Source organism: Strix uralensis, chromosome 5, assembly GCF_047716275.1.
Source record: "Strix uralensis isolate ZFMK-TIS-50842 chromosome 5, bStrUra1, whole genome shotgun sequence".
NCBI lineage: Eukaryota > Metazoa > Chordata > Aves > Strigiformes > Strigidae > Strix > Strix uralensis.
This window is the reverse complement of record NC_133976.1, coordinates 22,893,328-22,914,337: the sequence shown is the minus strand read 5'-3', so window position 1 is coordinate 22,914,337 and position 21,010 is coordinate 22,893,328. Positions and strand designations below refer to the sequence as shown.

The 21,010-nt window shown below is 38.1% G+C and overlaps 1 protein-coding gene across 2 annotated transcripts; it reads left to right on the top strand.

Annotated features, from left to right (window-relative positions):
- The first annotated feature begins 1,243 nt into the window (after positions 1-1,243).
- HDAC10 (histone deacetylase 10) lies at positions 1,244-20,257 on the top strand. Of its 2 annotated transcripts, XM_074870088.1 has the most exons (21): positions 1,244-1,467; positions 2,095-2,161; positions 3,007-3,141; positions 5,335-5,431; positions 6,118-6,215; positions 6,294-6,398; positions 6,608-6,676; positions 7,343-7,469; positions 7,954-8,019; positions 8,394-8,453; positions 8,815-8,904; positions 10,210-10,316; positions 11,920-11,987; positions 12,412-12,685; positions 13,299-13,389; positions 15,014-15,099; positions 15,610-15,663; positions 16,273-16,357; positions 16,792-16,977; positions 18,798-18,957; positions 19,670-20,257. In XM_074870088.1, exons 2-21 carry the CDS (start codon positions 2,097-2,099, stop codon positions 19,693-19,695), a joined length of 2,049 nt encoding a protein of 682 aa, XP_074726189.1. In that variant the 5' UTR covers positions 1,244-1,467; positions 2,095-2,096; the 3' UTR covers positions 19,696-20,257. The 2 variants fall into 2 exon arrangements, with proteins under 2 accessions (XP_074726189.1, XP_074726190.1); XM_074870089.1 differs by lacking the exons at positions 1,244-1,467; positions 2,095-2,161 and having other exon boundaries at positions 5,335-5,435.
- Positions 20,258-21,010: the final 753 nt, after the last annotated feature.

The window sequence follows — 21,010 nt, the reverse complement described above, 5'->3', positions numbered from 1 at the left end:
AGGCTAGATGCAGTTTTTGAAACTTTTTATTCTTGCCTGACCATCTTGAACGTGACAGTGGTTCAACTGGAAACTAAATTAGGTCGCTGCTACTGAAAGGTCCCTTTTCATTTTCAGACACATTACAAAAGTCAATGTATAAACTTTACCAGTTGTCTAAGTGGTCTGCAGGGTACTAATGCAGTGATAACATTCAAGAAATGCGAAATATTACAGTGGCCACATGATTAGCATCCTCATTGTCAGTGCAATACACTGACATTAAAGACTACATGAAGATGGACAGAACTTAACAATAGTTTTATAAATACGAATAATAGACACAAGAAAAGTAGTTTTCTAAAAGTCCCATCTGTAATGATCTGAGTTCCCAGTATGTCTCCCGTAAGTGCAGGTTTGTGTGCATGCTCCTGATGGCACCTGCTCTGTCACTTTCTACCATGAACTGGAAAACTAGTAGAAACTGAGGAAAAAAAGGTTGAAACAACATATATTCAGCTTATATGTATAATGAAGTCATTGCTTAGAAAAAAGTAGGTTGTTCAAGAGCTCCGTTCAGTTGATCCTCCTGAGTGTGTGCTGGTCCCTGCAGAACCTGTGATTCTGTGATTCTCAGTTGACGTTTGAAGAAGCCTGTCATGGCTTTACACATGCCAGCGGCTCCAGGGGAGCTGCGAGGGAGACTCGCGCAGGGGCTGTGTGGCCCGGTGGCCAGTGACCTGCACACATCATGCAGGAGAAGCATCAGCACCTGGGCTCGGCACAAAGGGCTACGGTGCCTGCGATTACCTGCCGAGAACGAGATGCTCGTTACGCTGCAAAAACGAAGGAGTAATCACTTTAGTTCAAGTTTTTATTTTATTTCTTTTTATATTAGAGGACACCACATAGTCCGGGGTTGTGGGGTTTTTTGCTCTTGGATTTGTTATATACTAAAAACAATACCCGTGGTTAAACTATCCTTGGCATGAACTGTCAGGCCTACTTCAGAGAACTCTGGCGGAGTAAAAGTTTTCCCTGGTATGCCCTTTAAGGCCTCCCTTTACACACCAGTGAAATGTCCAGCAGCACTAGTACCAGCGAAAATGAAATTCAGGAATTTATATTCCGCCCCCGCCGCTCAGGGCCGGCCGTGGGGCGGGGACGCCCCTCGGCACTCCCCGAGCCGCCGCTGCCGCGGGAGGAGTGGGCGGCTGGTGGGGCCGAGCCGAGCCGAGGCGTTCCCGGGGGTTGGGCCGAGGCTGGGCCCGTGTGGCGGAGGCGCGCCGGCCTCCCGCCCTGCCCGCCTGCGGGAGCCGGGGCCCGCCCGCGGCCCGCTCCGGGACCTGGGGCGCTGCCGTCGGCACGCTGCAGGGCCCGGGCGGCTCTGCGAGAGGGCGCCTGCGGGCTGCCCGGTTTTCTCGGCGGGTGGGAGGCGAGGAGCGGAGCGGGCCCGCGGCCCACGGCAACGCGCACTCCGGGGCTCCGGTGAGGCGGCCTAGCGGCCAGCGGCGCACTTCGAGCCTCTTCGCATCGGTTTCTTTGTTTCTCTTAAATGTCTCTCTTGGGCTTTTTGAAAGTTTTAAACACAACAGATCCCTACAATTGTTCTATGCGTAGTGTATATAATCCTATTTTTCATATTTTGTGGCTTTATAACTTAAGTTTTCGCAAGTAGCTGGTTCCTTTCACATCAGCCGTGACAGGCAAGTATCGGTGTGTAATGGCGGGATGAGGAGGCCTGTGCAGGCCTGTGCTCAGATCCTCAGCAGTCTTCATCAGGCCGAGTGTGGGCTAGAGGGGCTTGGGGAAGTGGCCTAACCCCACCCCTTCACCAGAAATGCCTCCGCTGAGGTTTTGGAAACGCAGATAATCGTGAATCGCACCTGCTTGCATCCAGTTTTAAGGTCTGTGCAATTAGCTTTGAATTGCTGCCTCACCTGGTCTTCTCAGGGCTCCTCCTAAATGATTTTTGTTCTGTAAGTGCAAAACTGACGTGCAAACAGATATGCTGTGTACATATATTCTCACTTCCTAATACAATATTGTTTTAATATATGTTTACTTCTTGCCTAAAGTGTGTGCCTTGGGATTTTTGTTTTGTTCTGTCTCTAGCAATGGCTTCAGGGACAGCGCTGATTTACGATGAGGAGATGACCACTCATAAACTACTTTGGAGCGAGTAAGTCACTGACATCCTTTTTATGAATTGAATTTTATTAGGACTTTGGAGAGAAATACCAAGTAAATGCAGTTTTTGTAAATGTAATAGGAAATACGTACTAGCTATAGGTAAATGTAATAGGAAATAGATACCCTGTCATTTTCCTAGTAAATAGGAAGTCTCCTTTTGGAAATTATTTTATTCCCAATTTGTATCCAGATGTCAAAATGATAATCTGAAGATGGATTTGAAAAGCTGTAGGCCTCCGGTCTGGTACACATTAATAAGAAGTGTTAATTTTAAATTCTGAGTAGCCCCCTAAATAAAGTATTTTAAGCTAATTAAATTGCTTATAAAGATCTTGGAAAAAATATGTAGATAGATACACTCACTCAGCTGAAACCTGTCAATTCAATTCAGTTAGAAGTTGGTATATACTACTTGCTTAAATTTACATAAATTAGACCAGTACCTTTGCAGTGCTCAGAGTAACAGTCCACTGTTGTGTTCTCTCCCAAGCCCATGTCTCCTCTGTTCATCTTCATTGTAATGTACAGCTTTTAATTTCAGCACTCCTGTGTCTGTAGTTAAGTATTACTACTTTCAATGGTGAGAGAGGAAAACAAAAATGATGCTCTTGCGTTTCATTTTTGTTTAAGAACCACATAACATTTTCTGCTTACACATTTTTGGCTCAATTCCAAAACAAAAAGTATTTAAAGATTTTATTTTACTCTTACGTGTCCCTCTATGAGGGTAATGAATCTTCTTACAATGAGAAGTTAAAAGCTAGGCATTATGAAGTGTATTTGTTAGCTGTGCAGGTATGGCATTATAGTAATATGATTCTTGTTTATTTTTAGTCCTGTTTGTGATATTGAAGTGCCAGAAAGACTGTCATCCTCCTACGAGCAGCTTAAACGTTACCATCTTGTGGAGAGATGTGTCCGTGTACCTGTCAGAGAAGGAAGTGAGGAGGAGATCCTGTTAGTTCACAGGTCTGAAAGTTACTTTCATCATCATTCAGATTAATTAAATGAAATAACAGATCTCATACCTCCAGGTCATATTTTGCTCCATTTGAAAAGGCCTGCTCCAAAACTCAATGACTTCCAGTAATTTCAATGGAAAATGTGCCACACAAAGTTAGACAAATTATGTTGAGTATGGTGTAGCTGCGAAGTACAAATCTGATATTCCAGTAAGTCCCTATTCTCACTTTTTGGGTTCTTAAGCAACGAGTGATGATTTATGTATAGGATTAAAAGTAAACTTCTAATAAAAATTGGGACAGGACTTTAAAAAGTTTAGAAAAACAGGTATTTCTTTAGAAAGATAACCTCTTTCTCCCAAGCATCTTTGAGATGGAGTGAACCAACCAGAAAAACTTTGTAGCTAATTCTTGAGGGGGGGAAGTAAAGATGAACAGCACCCACCCTGCCCATTCTGAAGTCATGGCAATGAGGTCTGCTCTGGCATTTGCCACCTTGGTGTGATGGTTCTGCAACCAGCTGCAGATGATTCTGTGTGTTGATTGTGCACTCATTTGCCCTTGCCAGGGAGTGTCAAGGGCAGCCTTCTCTGAAAGGCAGGGGGAGTCAGGAGCAGAGTGTGATGACAAAGCAGCCAGAGGCAGTGGCTTCAAGGCCAAGGGCACAATCCCACAATACCCAAGCAAGGTGAGCAGCACAGGTCCAGTGATGGCAGCTGGATTCAGCCATGAGTTTAGATTGCTCGACGAGGCCATAGCGACGTGGCAGGTCTGAGGTCAAGGTGGAGAGTCAGTCCACAGGTCAGGGTCCAGGTCCAGATTAGCAGGGTTCGTGGCCAGACACAGACATGGCTACACAACACAGCTGCAGTGTAGCCAGGGGTGATAACCTTATCTTAAAAGGAAGTGCCAAGGGAAGGAGGGGGAGCCTCTGCTGAGACTTCTCAGCAGAACTGTTAGGAGGCAGCCTCTGCTGAGGCTCTTTGTAGCTCTCAAGGTCACCAGCTGTACTATCTCTGCTGGTTCTGAACCCAGCAGCCAAACCCCAGGAGGGAGGGGATGCACCCAGGGCCCTGACACCTGTGACAAGGACCATAGCTTGATCTCAGGTCATGCTTACGTTTTCATATTCCAGGACAGTATTTTTCCTAAGCACGTACTTATTTATTAGAATGCAATTAGTGCTGTGTACCAATATAATTTATTTTCATAGTAAATACATTGCTGATTGGGTACGGAAGAGGCTTGATCACTATTTGCAGTTGAGTTGTTCCTGCAAGATGATTGGGGACATGTCTTGGTTTCCATAAGTAAGCTAGAAGTAATAGAGCTCTTTCCTTTCTAAAACACTTTTATATGGAAACAAATTTATAAGTCCTGTAAAAATGTTTTGTTGATGTTCACAGTTAGTTACGAGGCTGCTGAAGTTAAACTAGTAATTATATAGTCATTCAGGTTCATATAGTTTTATTCCTGTTAATGCCTTCATTTTGAAGCCACTGTTGAGCTTTATTTCCATTAGGCAGCGCTAGCGTGTCTCATTTTGTTGTGAAATTTTGGTTGTTTTGGTGTTGTCCACCTAGAGGAACACATATATGTAGTCATTGTATCCTGGATTAGGACACAGATGGGAGAGGAGATGCCATCAGCCTCCATTTCCAGCTCACTACACAAGGGCAGGAGAGCAGTGACAGAGAATTGGGGGAACATTGGTGCTAGTGCCTTAGTACTTACTGCACTCCTGAACCAGTGAAAAAAGGGAGTTAGTACACACCTGATGAAGGATTAATTCAAATACTTGTTTTCAGTAGAACAAGGGAGGACTAGACATGCATTTGCAGAGTTATAATTCGCACTCTGATGACTGTGAGAATCTTAGTTTAGTTCTTGTTGGGATGGTATCTATAGGTAGCATGAATTGCAAAATAGATTGCTGCATGATGAACAAAGAGCCTTTTTTTGAAAGCAAGACTAATTGCTCTTACCACTGGAAAAGAGAGAAGAACCCTTGCTTTCATAGTGCTCCTTATTTTTTTTCACTATATCCTGTAACTAGCATTTCAGAGTACCTACTGGACTTGTGAAGTCTCACAGAAAGGGTCTTTTAACATATATTCTGTTACTTCTCATTACATTTTGCATTAAAAAAAAAACCTTTACAGTTGCTTGTAAGTGTTGTGTTAATCTCTCTCCTCTGCAGTTCAGAACACTTGGAAGTGGCGAAAAGCACACAGACAATGAATGAAGAGCAACTGAAAAGAGTCTCTGGAAATTATGATGCTTTTTTTTTTCATCCGGTGTGTAAGTTAAACTGCTCCCTCTATTGGGAGTTACAAATGTTTGTGTTATTGCATCTGAGTGGCACTTTTCTAAGTAGGGGGAGATTGGCAATACAGTTTTTGCTATTTAAGTAGACTTGCATTTATTTATGATGTTATTGCTATCTGTTTAAAGTTTAGTATAATGCTGTAATTTAAATTGGTTAAGTGTCCTGTCATCTATTCTGTAACTGTATCATGCCAGTATAGTGTGCTACTCAAATTTTAGCTGTATTTTTGTCACTTAATGTCACTGTAGACCATTAGTGACCTGCAAGTCACATTTTGGTAACAGTTGCTCTTAAGTGCTGTGCCAGTTAATGGAGGTGAAGTCTTTTGTGTTTTGTTTTTGTAAGGTTTCATTCCTTATTTTCGAAGATGCTGTGTTATTCCACTAGTCAGTTCAGTATGTCCATCTCATGTTTCTTAACTGCTCCAGAGAGAGAACATCCTTATGAAGGATATGGTCATCACAGGTAAACCTGGTAGAAAGCACATTGGAGTCTATGTTGTAAAATTCTGCTTTCAGCTATCTGCATACAACCTCAGTTGGGTAGAATTACGTCAAGACAACTTGCTGTTGGGGTGCAAAAGCACATCATGTGTGATTAGTTAAAACAAGCTGATGAGTGATTGATGACAACTATGAGTTTCTCTTTTTTCAGAACACTTACCGCTGTGCCAGACTAGCAGTAGGAGCGACTTTGCAGCTGGTGGACGCTGTGATGTCAGGAAAAGTGTGCAATGGAATGGCATTAGTAAGGTAAGAAAATATGTGAGAAATCTTCACTTCTACCAAAATTTCTTTTGTGGTGAGTAACCATATACAACTTTGTTTTAGACCTCCAGGTCACCACAGCCAGAGAAATGCAGCTAATGGGTTCTGTTTGTTTAACAATGTTGCTATTGCGGCAGAATATGCAAAACTGAAATATGGTCTAAAGAGGTAAGTGCATGGTTGACTCTAGGGAAACTTTTCATACCCAAGTATGCCATTTAGAGAACAGTTTGACATTGTACCATTTTAGATTAATGTCTAGAGCTTTCTGGGTGTCATGTACCTTTTGGGTCAGAAAAACATTATTAATCTCTACCTCCTTTAGATCAAAGGCTGTGGTTCTTCCACTGAATGTTTTCTTTTATTGATCTATGCAGAATCCTAATTGTTGACTGGGATGTGCACCACGGGCAAGGAACTCAGTATATATTTGAAGAAGATCCAAGGTTTGAAGGATTTTTTAATATTTTTTTTTTAATGTTAGCTAGTTAAAGATCGCTTGCCTTTGTAGAGAATAAGATTTCTTAAATTTCTAAAACTAGAATCTTACAAAACATTCTCCTTGCTATTTTAGGCACTCTGTTGTTTTTTACTTGCTATAAAATAAAGGGAAAAATCTAACAAAAAAATAAATATGTAAATCTGTTCTACTTTAAAGAATAACAAATGCAATATGAGCAATATGATTACCTTGGTTTGCCAGTAGCAAGATCTCTTTGTGCCAGTATTCAGCTAATACATGTATTCTCTGTATTCACAAATCTCTCAGTTAAAGTATTCAAGTAGTATTTGGATAAAATGCATGACCTTTATAAGTTTTTGAAAAAGCCATAGAAGTAGGTTCTAGAAACAAGTCTGCTCTTCTGAAAATGCCCTGTCTTTGATCTGAACAGAGTGTGTGCATACAAGAATTTTTTGGCAGGTTAATTTTTAGGTTCATTTTGGCACAGGACCTCCTGTACCGAGTTCAACAGTTCAAGTCCATTAAGAGAACTAAGAAGAAAGGACAACTCTCTTTTCTTGCTTTCAGTCAGTACAGTCACCAGGTTCGGGATATAAAGTCAATTTCAGAATCTTTTCATCAAGTTGGATTTATTTTTTGTATCTTTCAGTGTTTTGTATTTTTCCTGGCATCGCTATGAACATCAGGAATTCTGGCCATCACTCACAGAATCTGATTATGATGCTGTGGGTCTGGGAAAAGGAAAAGGTTTTAACATAAATTTGCCTTGGAATAAGGTAAATGTTTACAGCACAAAAAAGCAGGTGCAGTAGATTTGTATCTCATGCTTTACATAACACATTCCAGGAAGTGCATTGCTTTACTTACTTGGCGTATGTCTTAGCACAGTGTACATCCTTCCTGTCAGTGGAATGTCTGTTGAAAAATATGGCTCAACATGTGATAATGTTTAAGAAAAAAAAGAGGGAGAGAAAAACATACACAATTTTTTCCTTGAATATCTTGTCTAGCCATCAAATCAGAAAGTGTTTCAGGAGATGGTTACATCCATCCTTGTTCAGCAGACAACTGAAGCTCATACTTAAGACTGAAAATAGTGGATATTTATGCACTTCACTTAAATGGGGTTTGTTTTTCTTGACCTTAAAAGGTTCCCTTATCTTCAACTTTTGATACTATCTTTCCCTAAAGTCTTGAAGAACCTTAGAAAATTTTTTATTCCAACAGGAAAACATGACCTATATTTCTCATATTTTGCAGGTTGGGATGGGAAATTCAGATTATCTTGCTGTGTTTTTCCATGTGTTGCTTCCAGCAGCTTTTGAGGTAATTTTTTACTGCTCTCCAAACCCAAAGACTGCTTCCTAAGTACTTCTTAAGCAGGTACCATTGAATATTTTGTAGAAATGCAGTAATTGCCAGTAGTGTAGTTAACACATTATTTCTGCTGGCATGACTGATGTCCTGATGAACTGAATAGTATTTATGAAATGTTAGCTTTTAAATATTCAATAAAATGATTGCAACTTTTCCAGCGTGAATGACAGTAGCATAAAAGGGTAGTCTTAGTTTTTGTTCAAGGAGAGTCTTTGTGTTCATATTCTGGCTGAAATAACAGCTGAACATGGTATAGTTGAAATCAGTACAAAATTGAAAATAGGACATAAGAATGTGTTACAACTCTCTCTGTTTTATGACAGTTTGATCCTGAACTGGTTATTGTCTCCTCTGGATATGATTCTGGAATTGGAGACCCTGAAGTAAGTAACCTGTAGCCTTTGTGTTTTCAGTCATGAATCTGTTCACAAAATATTCCTGTCTCTTAAATGTCCTGTGATTGCTAGGTGAAATTCACTTTGACCAAGCTAAAAATAAACATCTGCGTCTTTAAGCTGACTCCAGCTCATTAAATACTACAGTGAGACATGTAAAGACAATTTATCCCATAGGCGTAATTATGTTTTTTGCAGCTTCCTTTAAAGCACTTGGTTCAGCATTTTATTAGATACAATGAGAGGCAAATGTTCCAGTATTCCATGTATTTCAGATTGTATGGGGTTTTTTTTAACCAGTGGTTTTGATTCAGGGTTTCATCTCTTAAAATTTTTTTCTTTGATTTAGGGTCAGATGAATGCCACTCCTGAGGTTTTTGCCCACCTTACCCACTTCCTTATGCAGTTAGCTAATGGAAAGCTGTGTGTCATCCTAGAGGTAAAGACTTGAAATGTACTCCCAGGGGAAGAGTCTTTGTATTAGAGCCATATAGGGCAAGCTAGAAACTAAGAAGCAAAACTTCTTAACAAAATAATTTCTTCTTGTTATCTTTTTTATAAGAATCAGGAACGCAAAAATAGGTAAGACAGTGCTCTTATATATTAAAAAGAAATGCATGTTTTAAAAATTGATTTTTTTTTTTTTTTTAAACATAAAATTTTGAAACAGAAGAGTGTATGCTCATTGTTCAAAAAATCCCATATACTCCACAGCTATGTTCAGTTCTTGTGAACAGTGACTAGTCTGCTGCTCTGGACAGTCCCAGACTCATTAAGATGTATTTCATGAATAAGCTGCATTACTGACGTTTTTACAAGTATGTCTTACTGCAGGAGAGTTTAAAAAACCTTTAGCCTCAATATGCTCTTCCTTAGTAATGGAGCCCTTACTAAATTCCCCTTTTTTTGATTAAAAGCCTCTATGCAAATTCTTTTTTCAAAAGCTAGTTTTTATTTTTTAAACAATTAAAAATGTTTCCTCCTTTTGAAATCTAGATTTCAACTCTCTGTTTCTGCTGCATGTTAGAAAAATGATGGCTTTTCAGGTAAATAAGTGTGTGGAAATATTACTGCCAACAAGGTCTCCCAAGAGTGAACTGTTTATTAATTGATTCACTTGACCTCTGTTTTGCATGAGCTTTCTTCCATCATCCTTCTCTCCAGCAGGTTTTTATAGATGTTTCTGTCTACTAGCTGAAGTGCAGATAAGCATCTTGTGCTAATACAATGTGACTGCTCCACAGGTGGTATGCAGGAAGCAATCTATCATCTGCAATCTAGCAGTCTTCAGTTGTTCTCCAAATTCTACCAAACCATTAGGACAACCATATCTTAAAGGTGTCAGGCTGTGGGAGATTTCCTTTGTACAGGCATTTTAGAAGACAGTGATAATATTTGCCTTCTAAGGAATCTTCCACAAGAATTGTTGAAGACGGCATATCATGGATAGGAATGGAGAAGGCGTATGTTTCCAGGGTTTTCATGGCCAAGTCATGACTGATTTCCAAAATGAATCGAACCATGATAAAGTGACTTGAATCATGAGATGCCAGTGGAGTTCAGCAAGTAGTTTCTAATTTACTGTTTTCATATTGAAAATCATTGACTTAGAGGTACTTGCATATCACCTTCTGTTTCTGTAAATTCAGGTGTTTTTCAAAAGTTTAATTTATTTTCTATGATGATACACAGATGGATGTTACAAGTACTTGTTTCTTAGGTGACGCAAAATACTTTTTTCTAGGGTGGTTACCACTTAAAGTCATTGTCTGAATCAGTCTGCATGACTGTAAAAACTTTGCTTGGAGATCCTGTACCTCAAATAACTGGAGAAATGGCACCTTGCCTAAGGTAAGCATATGAAGAATTTTAGAACAACCCAGGTATTTATCAAAGAGACTAATGACGTGCATGCTTTGAACATTTTGGTGAAGCAAGGTTTTAATACGATGCCTTTTAATACATTATTTTCTGCTTTGGATAACTTGCTTTCCAAAAAAGTCATCCAAGGTACAGTTTTGTATACTTTGTTTCTGAATTATTTCACGTTGTGAGAGCTTAATAGCATAAAATTATAAGCCATTTATCCTTGGTTCTTGTTATCCTGTGGAGATCCATCTCACTCAAGGCTGAATCAATCCTGCTGTAATCAAGGCAGTGCCAGTTAATAACAGCCAGTATTTGGGAAAGTATGTAATTGCAAGGATTAGTTCTTCAGGCTCTAGAGCCACTTTGGTTCCTGTAGTGTACAGCAACAGCTGGAGCTAACCTTTTTCTCATCAGTGATTGCTGATGCTGTGCAGGGTCCGTCTTGATGACTCCTTGTGTTTCTGGAAATTGGAGCATTGAGGCCTGGGGCTGTACCAAGATAATTAAACTTCAGGTCTAACTTCTTTTTGGAGACAGTAAGATTGTGTTTGCACAGGGGTGAATCTGACCTAGTAAAGCATTCTGAACTTTGGGCCTGAATCAGCCCCACATCTAAACAGCATCTTTTTCTATCTACCTGTCTGTACCATCTCCTCCACATCTCCGTGTTCTGTCCTCAGTCTTTCCCACCTCAATAGTTGTCCTGTGCTTTTTTTTCAGCAGTAATGCTCTTCATGCATTTTGGTGGCAGCAACTACCAGTTGGCTGTTAGTTAGAACTCGGAGCTCGGATCAGTCAGGGAAGCAGTGTAGCTATATACAGGCTATGTGCAGGGTTGTGTTTGGTAAACTCTGATGGAGCAGAGCTGGTTATTTTGCTCCCAGCACATCCCATAGCCCTTGTATCGCCTCTTTTTCTTCTCTACCAACTGTAGGATCTCAGGTTGCTATCATTCTAGGTAATAGAGAGTTGATTACATATTTATCCATTATATCAGTCCAGTTCCTGAACACCTTACAAATAATCTCCAAGTACACAGAATTTATCCTGGATTTAACATCATCTGAATTATGTTTGTATGATGGCTAATGTAATAGGACCATTTGCCTGTAGTGCTGCAAATACCATTGATAATAAAAAAGAGTTTCCAATACAAAGAACAGCAGGGAATGTGTTTTACTTGGTTCCTGAACAGATAGTCTTGCTTTTGAGTGAATCTAATTGCATCTTTACATTATGTAGATGATAAAATCTCTGACAGAGCAAAGAAAGACAGGTGAAATCTTGCCTTTTCTGAACTCAGAGACATGTGTGCTTCCTCTAACAGCAGGGTTGGGATTTCGCTGTGTGTAAATGTGCGTACATACTCCATGTGTTCTTCACTTTTCTGACTCTTGAATCTAATCTTTCCAAGCAATCTGCCTATTGACTCTCATTCTCTTTATCTTTCTTTTCTGCATTCTTGGAAGAGACCAGAGCTTGTTCATCTTCAGTTGGATTTTTTGGTTTTGCTTTTTCATTAAGGTAAGTTATGTTTCCTGTATTTTCATTAGTGCTGATACTGTTAATCCTGTTTCTTTTGTAGTGCTGTTGAATCTATTCAAAATGTGAGAGCAGCACATAAACCCTACTGGAAATGGTTGATGTATGAAGGTAATTACTCTTCTCTTTCTTCAAGCAAATGTGATTGGTAAATGGATTCATACAGAAATTCAAAATGATTAAGATAAATACCAGTGGATTAAAGTAATTGAATTAACAGTTATCAAGTGACTGATGAAGCAGTATGAGGCTTCATTCAAGGCCATGTCTTCAGCTGGTCTGAAAAGAACTTCCGAAGCCAGCAAACATCACACCAAAAAGTATCACTTTGATATCTTTGTTTGAGGATGCTGTTTTATGACCTTTCAGTAGATTAAAACAAATGTGGCAGGAAACATTGTAGCTAGTGCATGGAAATAAATTACATACTATGAATACAGATGTACTCAATTTTGTAAATAAACGTAACCAAATATTAACACACTGCTTAGGAATTAACACATGTGAAACCCTCTTTTTTTTTTTTTTTCTCTAGACACATCATTTATACAAAATTTGAGCACCAAATCGCACCTACTAAAGAAGGCTGATCCAAATCCCTCCACAGAAAATGAATCTAAGATAAGTAACAACAATGAAACTGTCAAAGTAGAAAAGTTTTTGGAACTGCACATGAAAAATATTCTATTTCCAGTGCCTCCCATCAAAACAGCAACAACATCTGACTCTAAAGGTTCAACACATTTGCTCCCTGTACCTGTTCATTTAGTGAAGGAATTGGACAAAACTGAAATAAAAGCTTTTGTCAGGTTGGTTCTATCTAATTTTCAACATAATTATGAGGGTGAGAGGTCTCGGTGTACAGAGCTCTGTCTCTGCCATGATCATCTTTTTGGCCTTAGTCTACTCAATTACAGCCAGAGTTTCTTCCTTTGAAAAATGAAGACATTGGTGTTGGTTATCACTCATAGCCTTGAAGTTCTTTAAAGAACTAATAAGAATACTTTTAGAGAAAACTATTTCAATGGAGATAGAACAGTTAGTGCAAACATATTAATTTAGAAAGAGATTTTTCTAGGAAGGTGCCTTAAAGCCCTGTGTTCACTTTTCGCTGAAAAAAATACCAGAGTGGTCTGATTTGACAAGCTCAACTTTTTGTCTTAGTCCAATTTTGACAGAACTGTATTTCGTGAATATCATCAAACATTTTTGGTTTTTTTCCAGTGCAGATGGACACAGGTTTAGAGAGCTCAAGATTGTCAGGCAACATCTTCCTACTAGAGCTGGGTTTTTGAGAATCACCGTGTAGCACCTATGCAAAATGTACCCCTTCAATACTAACTGCAGAGTACAATGTCAGTGTCCTCTTCAAAACCATTATTGCCTCTAACCTAGTTTTTCTTCATATAATTTATTTTACAGTGGCTTTTATGCAGACCTTGTGAAAGAGGACAAAACTTTGCTCTCTCTTGGCAGTATGTTGGCCATCCTAGATAAAATACTTAAGAAGGAGGTAATAATAAACTGCTTTGATCTTGGGGCATGGGGAGAGAGTTGGATTCCTCTGATTTCTGCTTCTAGTACATTGTTGTCCAGATATTAGTTACTTTGTAGTTCATGACCCCACTGATCTCAGCTAGAATGTGCGTACATAATTGTGAGAGTGAGTATGCAAGATGAGAAAACAACTATTTAGGGATAGTTGTTAACCCCAAGACATCTTTCTAACGATCTTTGAGCAAGACATTGTCCAGCTTTTCTATAGTCACAGCATGTGAGTCAGTAAGAACCTTCTCATCACTCTCAGACATACAGATGAGCCAGGCATTCACTCCTCCAGTTGAGGTGAGCAGAAATTGGTGTTTCAAGCAGTGGTGAGCAGCAGCAAGAAATCTGAACAAGAAATGTCAAAAATTTCCCTGTCTTTGTGCACAGAATTTTTCATTCTGTCTTTAGGAGAGAATTTACTTCTGCATTACTCTTCATTACAAGATGCCATGCTATGTGCAGCTGCACCCACTTACCATTATTTATACAACAGTTTACTCAGAGTAAATTTTGATTTACACCACCACCACCCCACCCTACTCCCCCGGCCTTTAGTGAAGCTGTTGAAAGCACCACTGCATGCTGTGATTATGAACAGAGTAATTCCAGTTCAGCATTTTGATTCTTGCAGTGTCAGGAATGAGGAGAAGGCAGACTTACAGAGTGCATGTTTGTGTTTATGTATAAAAACTTGGAGAAGCAAAGAGAAAAAACTGCAAACAAGAATATGACATCATTATAAATCAGTCTCCCCCTTTGAATGAAAGGCTCTCTTTAGAGTACCAGGCCTCCGAGGAAGAGTAACTGCCAGAATGGCCTCTTTCTTGTAAGCCATCTTCTTGCTGTTGGAATTCTCATATGTAGATCTCGGGGACAAATTTCTAACACTATAGACTGCACATACCTCTAGGAGAGCCTATAAATAGATCAAAAAAATGGTAACTGGCAAAAAGAACTCTTCATGAGTTGCAGATGCAAAGCTGAGCTTTTTGTGTTGAAAAATACAAAGGAGGAGTGAAGAGGGGGAGCATGCATTATCTTTTTGCTTAGCTTTCATGTAGAGTTCAAAGCACTACACAACACAAATGAACACTGAAAGGTTGACTGAGTAATGTTGTCATTGTGTTGTCCAGAAAGAAATAGCTTGCCTAGGTTAAAGGAAGAGTCAGAATTAGAATTCATAGGGTGTACTTTTCTGGTGCAGCTTGCCTGCGGGCACACTGAGTGTGTGCAATCTGCAGACTAGAGACCCAGTAAAGATGGGCTTCCCCTGCAAAAGCTATTTTTACAGTTGCCTTTCAGCATAGCACCATACTTCTGAAGTAATAGAACAGCTCTTGGCATAATTATCAAATTTGGCAATAATAACAGTTTTTTAACCCTGTTATGATAGATCATGAATGATCTATCTGTATGATGGATATCTATCTGTATGATAGATGATATCTGTATGAAAGATCCCTTTCATACAGCTGTAGCTTTGTTTTGAATGATACATAGAAACAAGTAAAAATGAAGTTGTTACAAATGAAAAATGACCCTATCTTGTGCAGCATTAATTACTTCTGAATGAAAAATATATTTTGCAGGTATGCAATGGGATTGCAGAATCACCCACAGCTGCTGTTTCTGTTGCTGTTGCACTAAGACATTCTGTTCGTTTTGGATTTCAAAGGTGAGTTTGTATCTTTTGCATTTGGGGGCCTTTGACAAAATGTAAAAATAAGATACTAAGCGTGTGTGAAATGTGGCAAATTGCCTTTGAAACCTTAATTTTAAAACAAATAGCGTCTCCATACACATAGCATTTTCAATATGTAGTACAGACAGTATTGTATATGCCAGCAAAAACCTTTTGCCTTACCAAAGGCAAAACATTTGTGAGGATGACTGCTGTGCTAGCCTACATTTTCTTTGTCAGATTGCAGTTGTCTTTGGCCTGAGGACATTATGACATTTTCTTGGTTTTGTTTTTTCTCCCTAGTATTTGGTGGGGGAAAAAGAGTTCCTTTGGGCTGCCATAAATGTGTTTTTCTTTATACTTTTAATGGCCCAAATTCAGAAACAATATACGTTCTTTTTTATGCATCTAATCTGCATGCAAACTCTTTAAACAAATTGCACTAATTGAAAAAAAATTACTTGTAGATGCAAATGTATGTATATTTTTCTTTGTTTTCTGCAGAGTGCTTTGTGTATTTGTTGGAGACATGCAAATCATACCAAACACAGATGATGGGTGAGGTTTCTCTTTACTTCAGGGAGTCAAATCCCAAAGGCTTTCTAAATGTTCATAAGTGTCCATATGTAAGATGAAATCTGCACTAAGGAATCAGTCATGAACTGATGTTCATTAAGTTTAGCTTGAGACAAAATGCAAAACATGCCCAAATATATCTAAAGATAAGCTGCTATCTCTAAATGCCACTTTATGCGTTTAGTGGTAGGTTTCAAATGTAATCCTTCTATATTAATTGAAATTTAGATTGTTACTGAAAATAGAAAGCAGTAAGGTAATTATTAATTATATAGGGCATATCCCCCTATAACCGCAGGGGACACGTACTACTGGTGCCGAGTTCCTTATTGAAAGTCATCTTATCTATAACTTTTTTTTGCTGCTTCCCCTTTTTCTTAAAAGTAATTTGCCCATAGTCTTTAATAGTCTTTTTAAAAATACCTTAAAAAAGATTTCAGTTTTAATTGGTGTTTACATTATGGCTTGTAGTAATGCAAATAGTTATGTGCTCCTGTGTTATGAATTAGTATTTAAAGAATCATGAAAGAAAAAATTTTTATCACATTGGAAGTTGGTGGTTAAATACTCAGATGTGTTTTTTATTTACAGAAAAATACTCATGATACATATTTGTGAGAAAGAACAGTCTGGAAAGACCAGCTCCAAACACTATATTCCTCTAAACTGGAAAGAGGTAAGATTCACTTTCTGGAAAGAATGTAAGAGAAAAACTTTTTTGACAGAAATAATAGAATATATTTACAAATTCATAAAATGACACTGAGAATTACATCCCTCAGTGCAATTTGGACCTTTGAAAATATTTCCTTTTCTTGCCCTTGCCAGGGTACTACTACTTCACAGATCTTTAGAGTGTATTAGAATGAATAGGTTTGAGGAAACTTCTAGTAGCTACTGTAGTTTATCTTCAAGAAAGCACAGTGCGAAGATACAAAGGAAAAGATGAATAATCTGCGTGTTTAATATAAAAATTGCAGTGAAAATAAATCAGTATCCTGTCTCCTAGGTCAGTCAAAAGCTTTTTGAGATTCCTCTTACTGTTCTGTTTTATATCTGGGAATCTGGTGCTTTGCATTTGTGCTAAACAGTTTCTCATTGTTGTTAAAGGATGCTGAAGGAAATGACTTCTTTTCTGCTGTACTTGGATTCATTCTTCCTGTAGCATATAGTTATCGACCTGACTTGACAGTAATAGCTATTGGACCAAACAGGAGCCTTGGAATAAGTGGGATTTTTCTGCTTTTTACTTTACTACAAGGATTAGCTGAGTCTCGAATTCTAGCAGTGATTGAGGTAAGAAGTGGTACTAAGATGTGGTACTTCATAGTGCCTAGGACAGAGCTCAAATCAAGCAGCAGCATGCTTGGTGTGAACTGCTTCAAGCTGCCCAGTACAAAATATTGGCTGTATCTATACTGTCTTTGGTATCCCTGAATTCACGACACAAATAGCCCGGGTTTCTTCTTGTCCTGAGAACGAGACAAGACACACGTGCCTACTGAGCTGTAGGCAGCTGGCATGATTGAGAAGCTGCGGCACGAGTGCAAGTGCATGGTTATGTCTGTAGACAGGAGGTGTTGTGACAATTTACCACAACTTCCCTTTCCACCTGGGATTCACAGCTCGGAGTTGTCTCCTGAAAAGACACACTTGTCTGTTAATTATATGGCCTCTTTCCATCAAATATGACTGAAAGCAGACCGTTGTCCTGTTTATCATAAAATGCTGAAGTTCCTCTCATTCACTCCCCATGCTCTACTTTATCACACCTGACTTCCATCATGCAGAAGATAAATAAATCAAAATAGCACATATCCTTTAAGTGAACTTAATTGTCATAATACATAACTGAGGACCAATCTACCCTAGCTTTGTGTTTCTGGTAGAGAGCATGGGAAAGGAAATAAAGAATATCTGGATCTTTCCCTAGTCTAGTTTTTCCACACACTACCATGTTAAGGATTTCTAAATTTAGGAAGTCGGAGGCTCTATCCAGACCAGTGTGTGATAATCAGCAAGCATATCTTCCATGAATTTGTCTAATCTCTTAAAGAACTCAATTTACACTCTTGGCTTCTGCAGCATCCTGTGACTGTGAGTAGCACAATTTCTCTGTGTGTTCTGTGAAACAGTAACTTTTGATTGCTTTCGTGCCTTCTAGTTCTTCTTTAATGAGAAACAACAACTAATTGTTCACATATGCTTATTTTAATCTGCTCCCCAGAAAGTATCCAATTAAAGATACACTATTCATTAAGCTGTCAAGTGAATTTTGACATGCTTTATTCTGTAGTCTTCGCAAATGTTATTTGTTTTAATTTAGAGTGCTGATACATAAATTGTCTAAGCTACAATAATTTGTACATTGATAGGCAGTATACATAAATAGTGTATTTGCACATTACTAATTAGGAGTATGACATGGAAAGAATTATTTGTATTGTAGAGGATAAACTCAGAGATGAAAAGAAATTTAGGCATAAATCTTCAAAAGTCACTGATACTTTTATAGTGGTACTCTGCAGGTAGCTCCATAACAGGATTATGTAATGTGTGTGGATTTTCTAATGCATGTGCTGGGCTTTTTAGAATAATTGAAAAAATACTTTTATCTCTTAAAAGTGAAATAGAGTTACAGTCTTCCAAATAAATGTTAATAGTCTTCCTGTACTATCAACATTTCAGAATATAATTTCTGTGAGCAAATGATACTGATTTAGACTGTCAGGAGTCAAAAAAAAGTCACAAAAAAAAAGCAGAATACATCACTATTTTCTACTGATAGAAAATAAATGATGCATGAAGTAAACAAGCTCTATGCTCCCCTTCCCCCCTAACATTTTCTACCTTTAACCCAGCATTATTTCCTTTCAGTCACAAAAGGAAAACTGAGATTCTTTCTCTATTTGAAAGAAACAAGTTTTACAGGAGATAAAAATTAATTTTTCAGAAAAAACTCCCTTTTGACATGTTTTTATTTGAAAATGGAAAGTTGCTCATTCTTGCTACTAATACTAGCAACTTAATTACAAAATCTTGTTTTAAAATATTTCATGTATTACTGAAATAAAGAAAGTTTGGTTCCCAGGAGTATTTTTTTTCTTCTTAAATAGGACAAAGAGATAAATTTAATGCAAAGTGTAGCCCAAGCATTAGTGGGTGCTTCTACACCTAACTTTGGAACTTATGTACCTCCTAGCCAAGAAAAAGCAAATAAAATAAAAATATTAAGAGACCAGTTTCAGCAGCAATGGAAAATGCTTCAGTGTTCAGGTAAGTTGTCTATTTTTATCTTTAGTTCTTATTAATATATGCAAGTTTCTGAAAAGATGATAAAATACAGCTGGATCCTGTAAGTCAGTGGGATATTAAAGTCAGTGGGAGCACATTGATCTAATATGAAAAGGATGAAACTCTGAATGCTTCTAATTCTGCCACTTGAGCCAGAAAGCACCAAATTTCATAGCATAGTAACTGTACCCTTGGGAACTTTGAATACTGTTACTCCAGAATTTTGAAATGAATCTACCAAAGTATTATATGCTTAAAGAATGGTTATACGATGTGCACTGGCTCCAATTGCTAACATGTCTTCTGAATATAGTCCCAAATCAGGTGACATTTTTATACATTCAGCTTGTTCACAAAGAACTTCACTTAACTCAGTAGTCATTAGTCGTTCTTAAAGTACATTCACAAATACCTGAGTATTGGGTACTGCATGTGTATAGGAGTCAGATTAGACAGGTACCTATGTTTTCAAGCATACTTGTCTAGAAATGTTTCTCTACTGAGTAACTTTGGTTTTCAACAGAAAAAGCAATGATAAAGGCGGGCATCTTTCTCTGAGAGAAAATGCGCTGCTCTCTTTCAGAAGAAATGGCCAAGAGCAGTGGTCTGGTTCCAATAAAAATGTTCTTATGGGGTTGGGCATTGTGGTACAAGCTTGATTAATAATTGTTTTTCTTATTGCTGTTCTTTTCAGTAAAGGATGGTATTTCAAGAAATTGACTTCAGAATCATTTTACAGAGCAGAAGAAAATGTGTTGCTGTTCATGTTGCCTTTTAAATCATCAGGAAAAGAGATGGTCAGTCTCTAAACAGAATTAAGAGCCATTTACAGTTGTCTCCTGTTTTTAAAATACTTAAAATCCATATCTTCAGCTAGAGGACTGTGCTTGCAAATTCGATATTGGCACTAATTATTCAGGACTGACACTTGAAAACGACTCCTGTACTTCATTACTGCAAATTGGGGCCTATGGCATTTGTGATACTGTAAAGTCAGGCTTGCATATGCAGTACTTTGGCTTTAAGTCCAAAAGACAGGTGTCTGAAATGAGCAGTCATAACAGCCCAAACATTTTAACAGTATTCAACACCAGAGCCTTTGCACTGCTGCTGCCACCACCGTTTCATTGGGTGTTTAAACTTAACCACAGGTCCTTCAGATTAATGACATTTCATTTCATAACCTGATTTAAAGGATTCACCTAACATGGTCTATTTTTTTTATTTTTCTAATGAGTAATTGTCAATTGCAAGAATAAAGAGAAGCAACTGAACAGTTAAAGTGTATGCATGTGATGATTTAAGTTTAATTTCCTGAACTATACAGGGCATAAGAGAAAAAAAAATATTTTGCATGTATAAAATTACAAATACATAATTGAGTAAAGCAGGGTAAAGACAATTTCACTCTGCCCTCTTTTCAAACATAAATTGTCTATATAACAAATAAAATCCCCAAACCCCCAGTGATTTGATAGTGGCCTAAGGCTGGAATCATGTGAATTCTCAAAATTAAATAAACATCCTGAGGCAATAGGCATAGTCTGCCTTGTTTTGCAGTGTTCCAGATAGGATTTAGGGCTCATTTTCAAGAGCACTTTGCTGTGATTGTGACTTCAATAATGTGACCTTTTGATTTCAGACACTCCAAATCATGTTGATACTGGTGTTGCTGCTGGGATCAACTACATAATTTGAGTAACTAAATCTGTCTTCATATTTCTCTTTTTGTAACTGTTCTCATGACTCCATTCTCACTCATACTGCTTTTCAGTTATTGCTGGATGGGTAATGATACCCAATCCTTAAACATTTTGAAATAAAAATCTATTTCAAAAGAAACTAAAAGACATGTCAAATATTTTCATAAACAAAAGTTGAAGAACATGAAGATGATCTGTTCAGTTCAAAATTTCTTTAAACTTAACTTCAACCTCCAAAAAGTATTTACTTTAGATTAAGAACTGGGCAACTTTAGCTTCAGAACTTTTCGGAACAGGAGATTTTTTTGGTTTATTCTCTCTCCCCTGAAAAA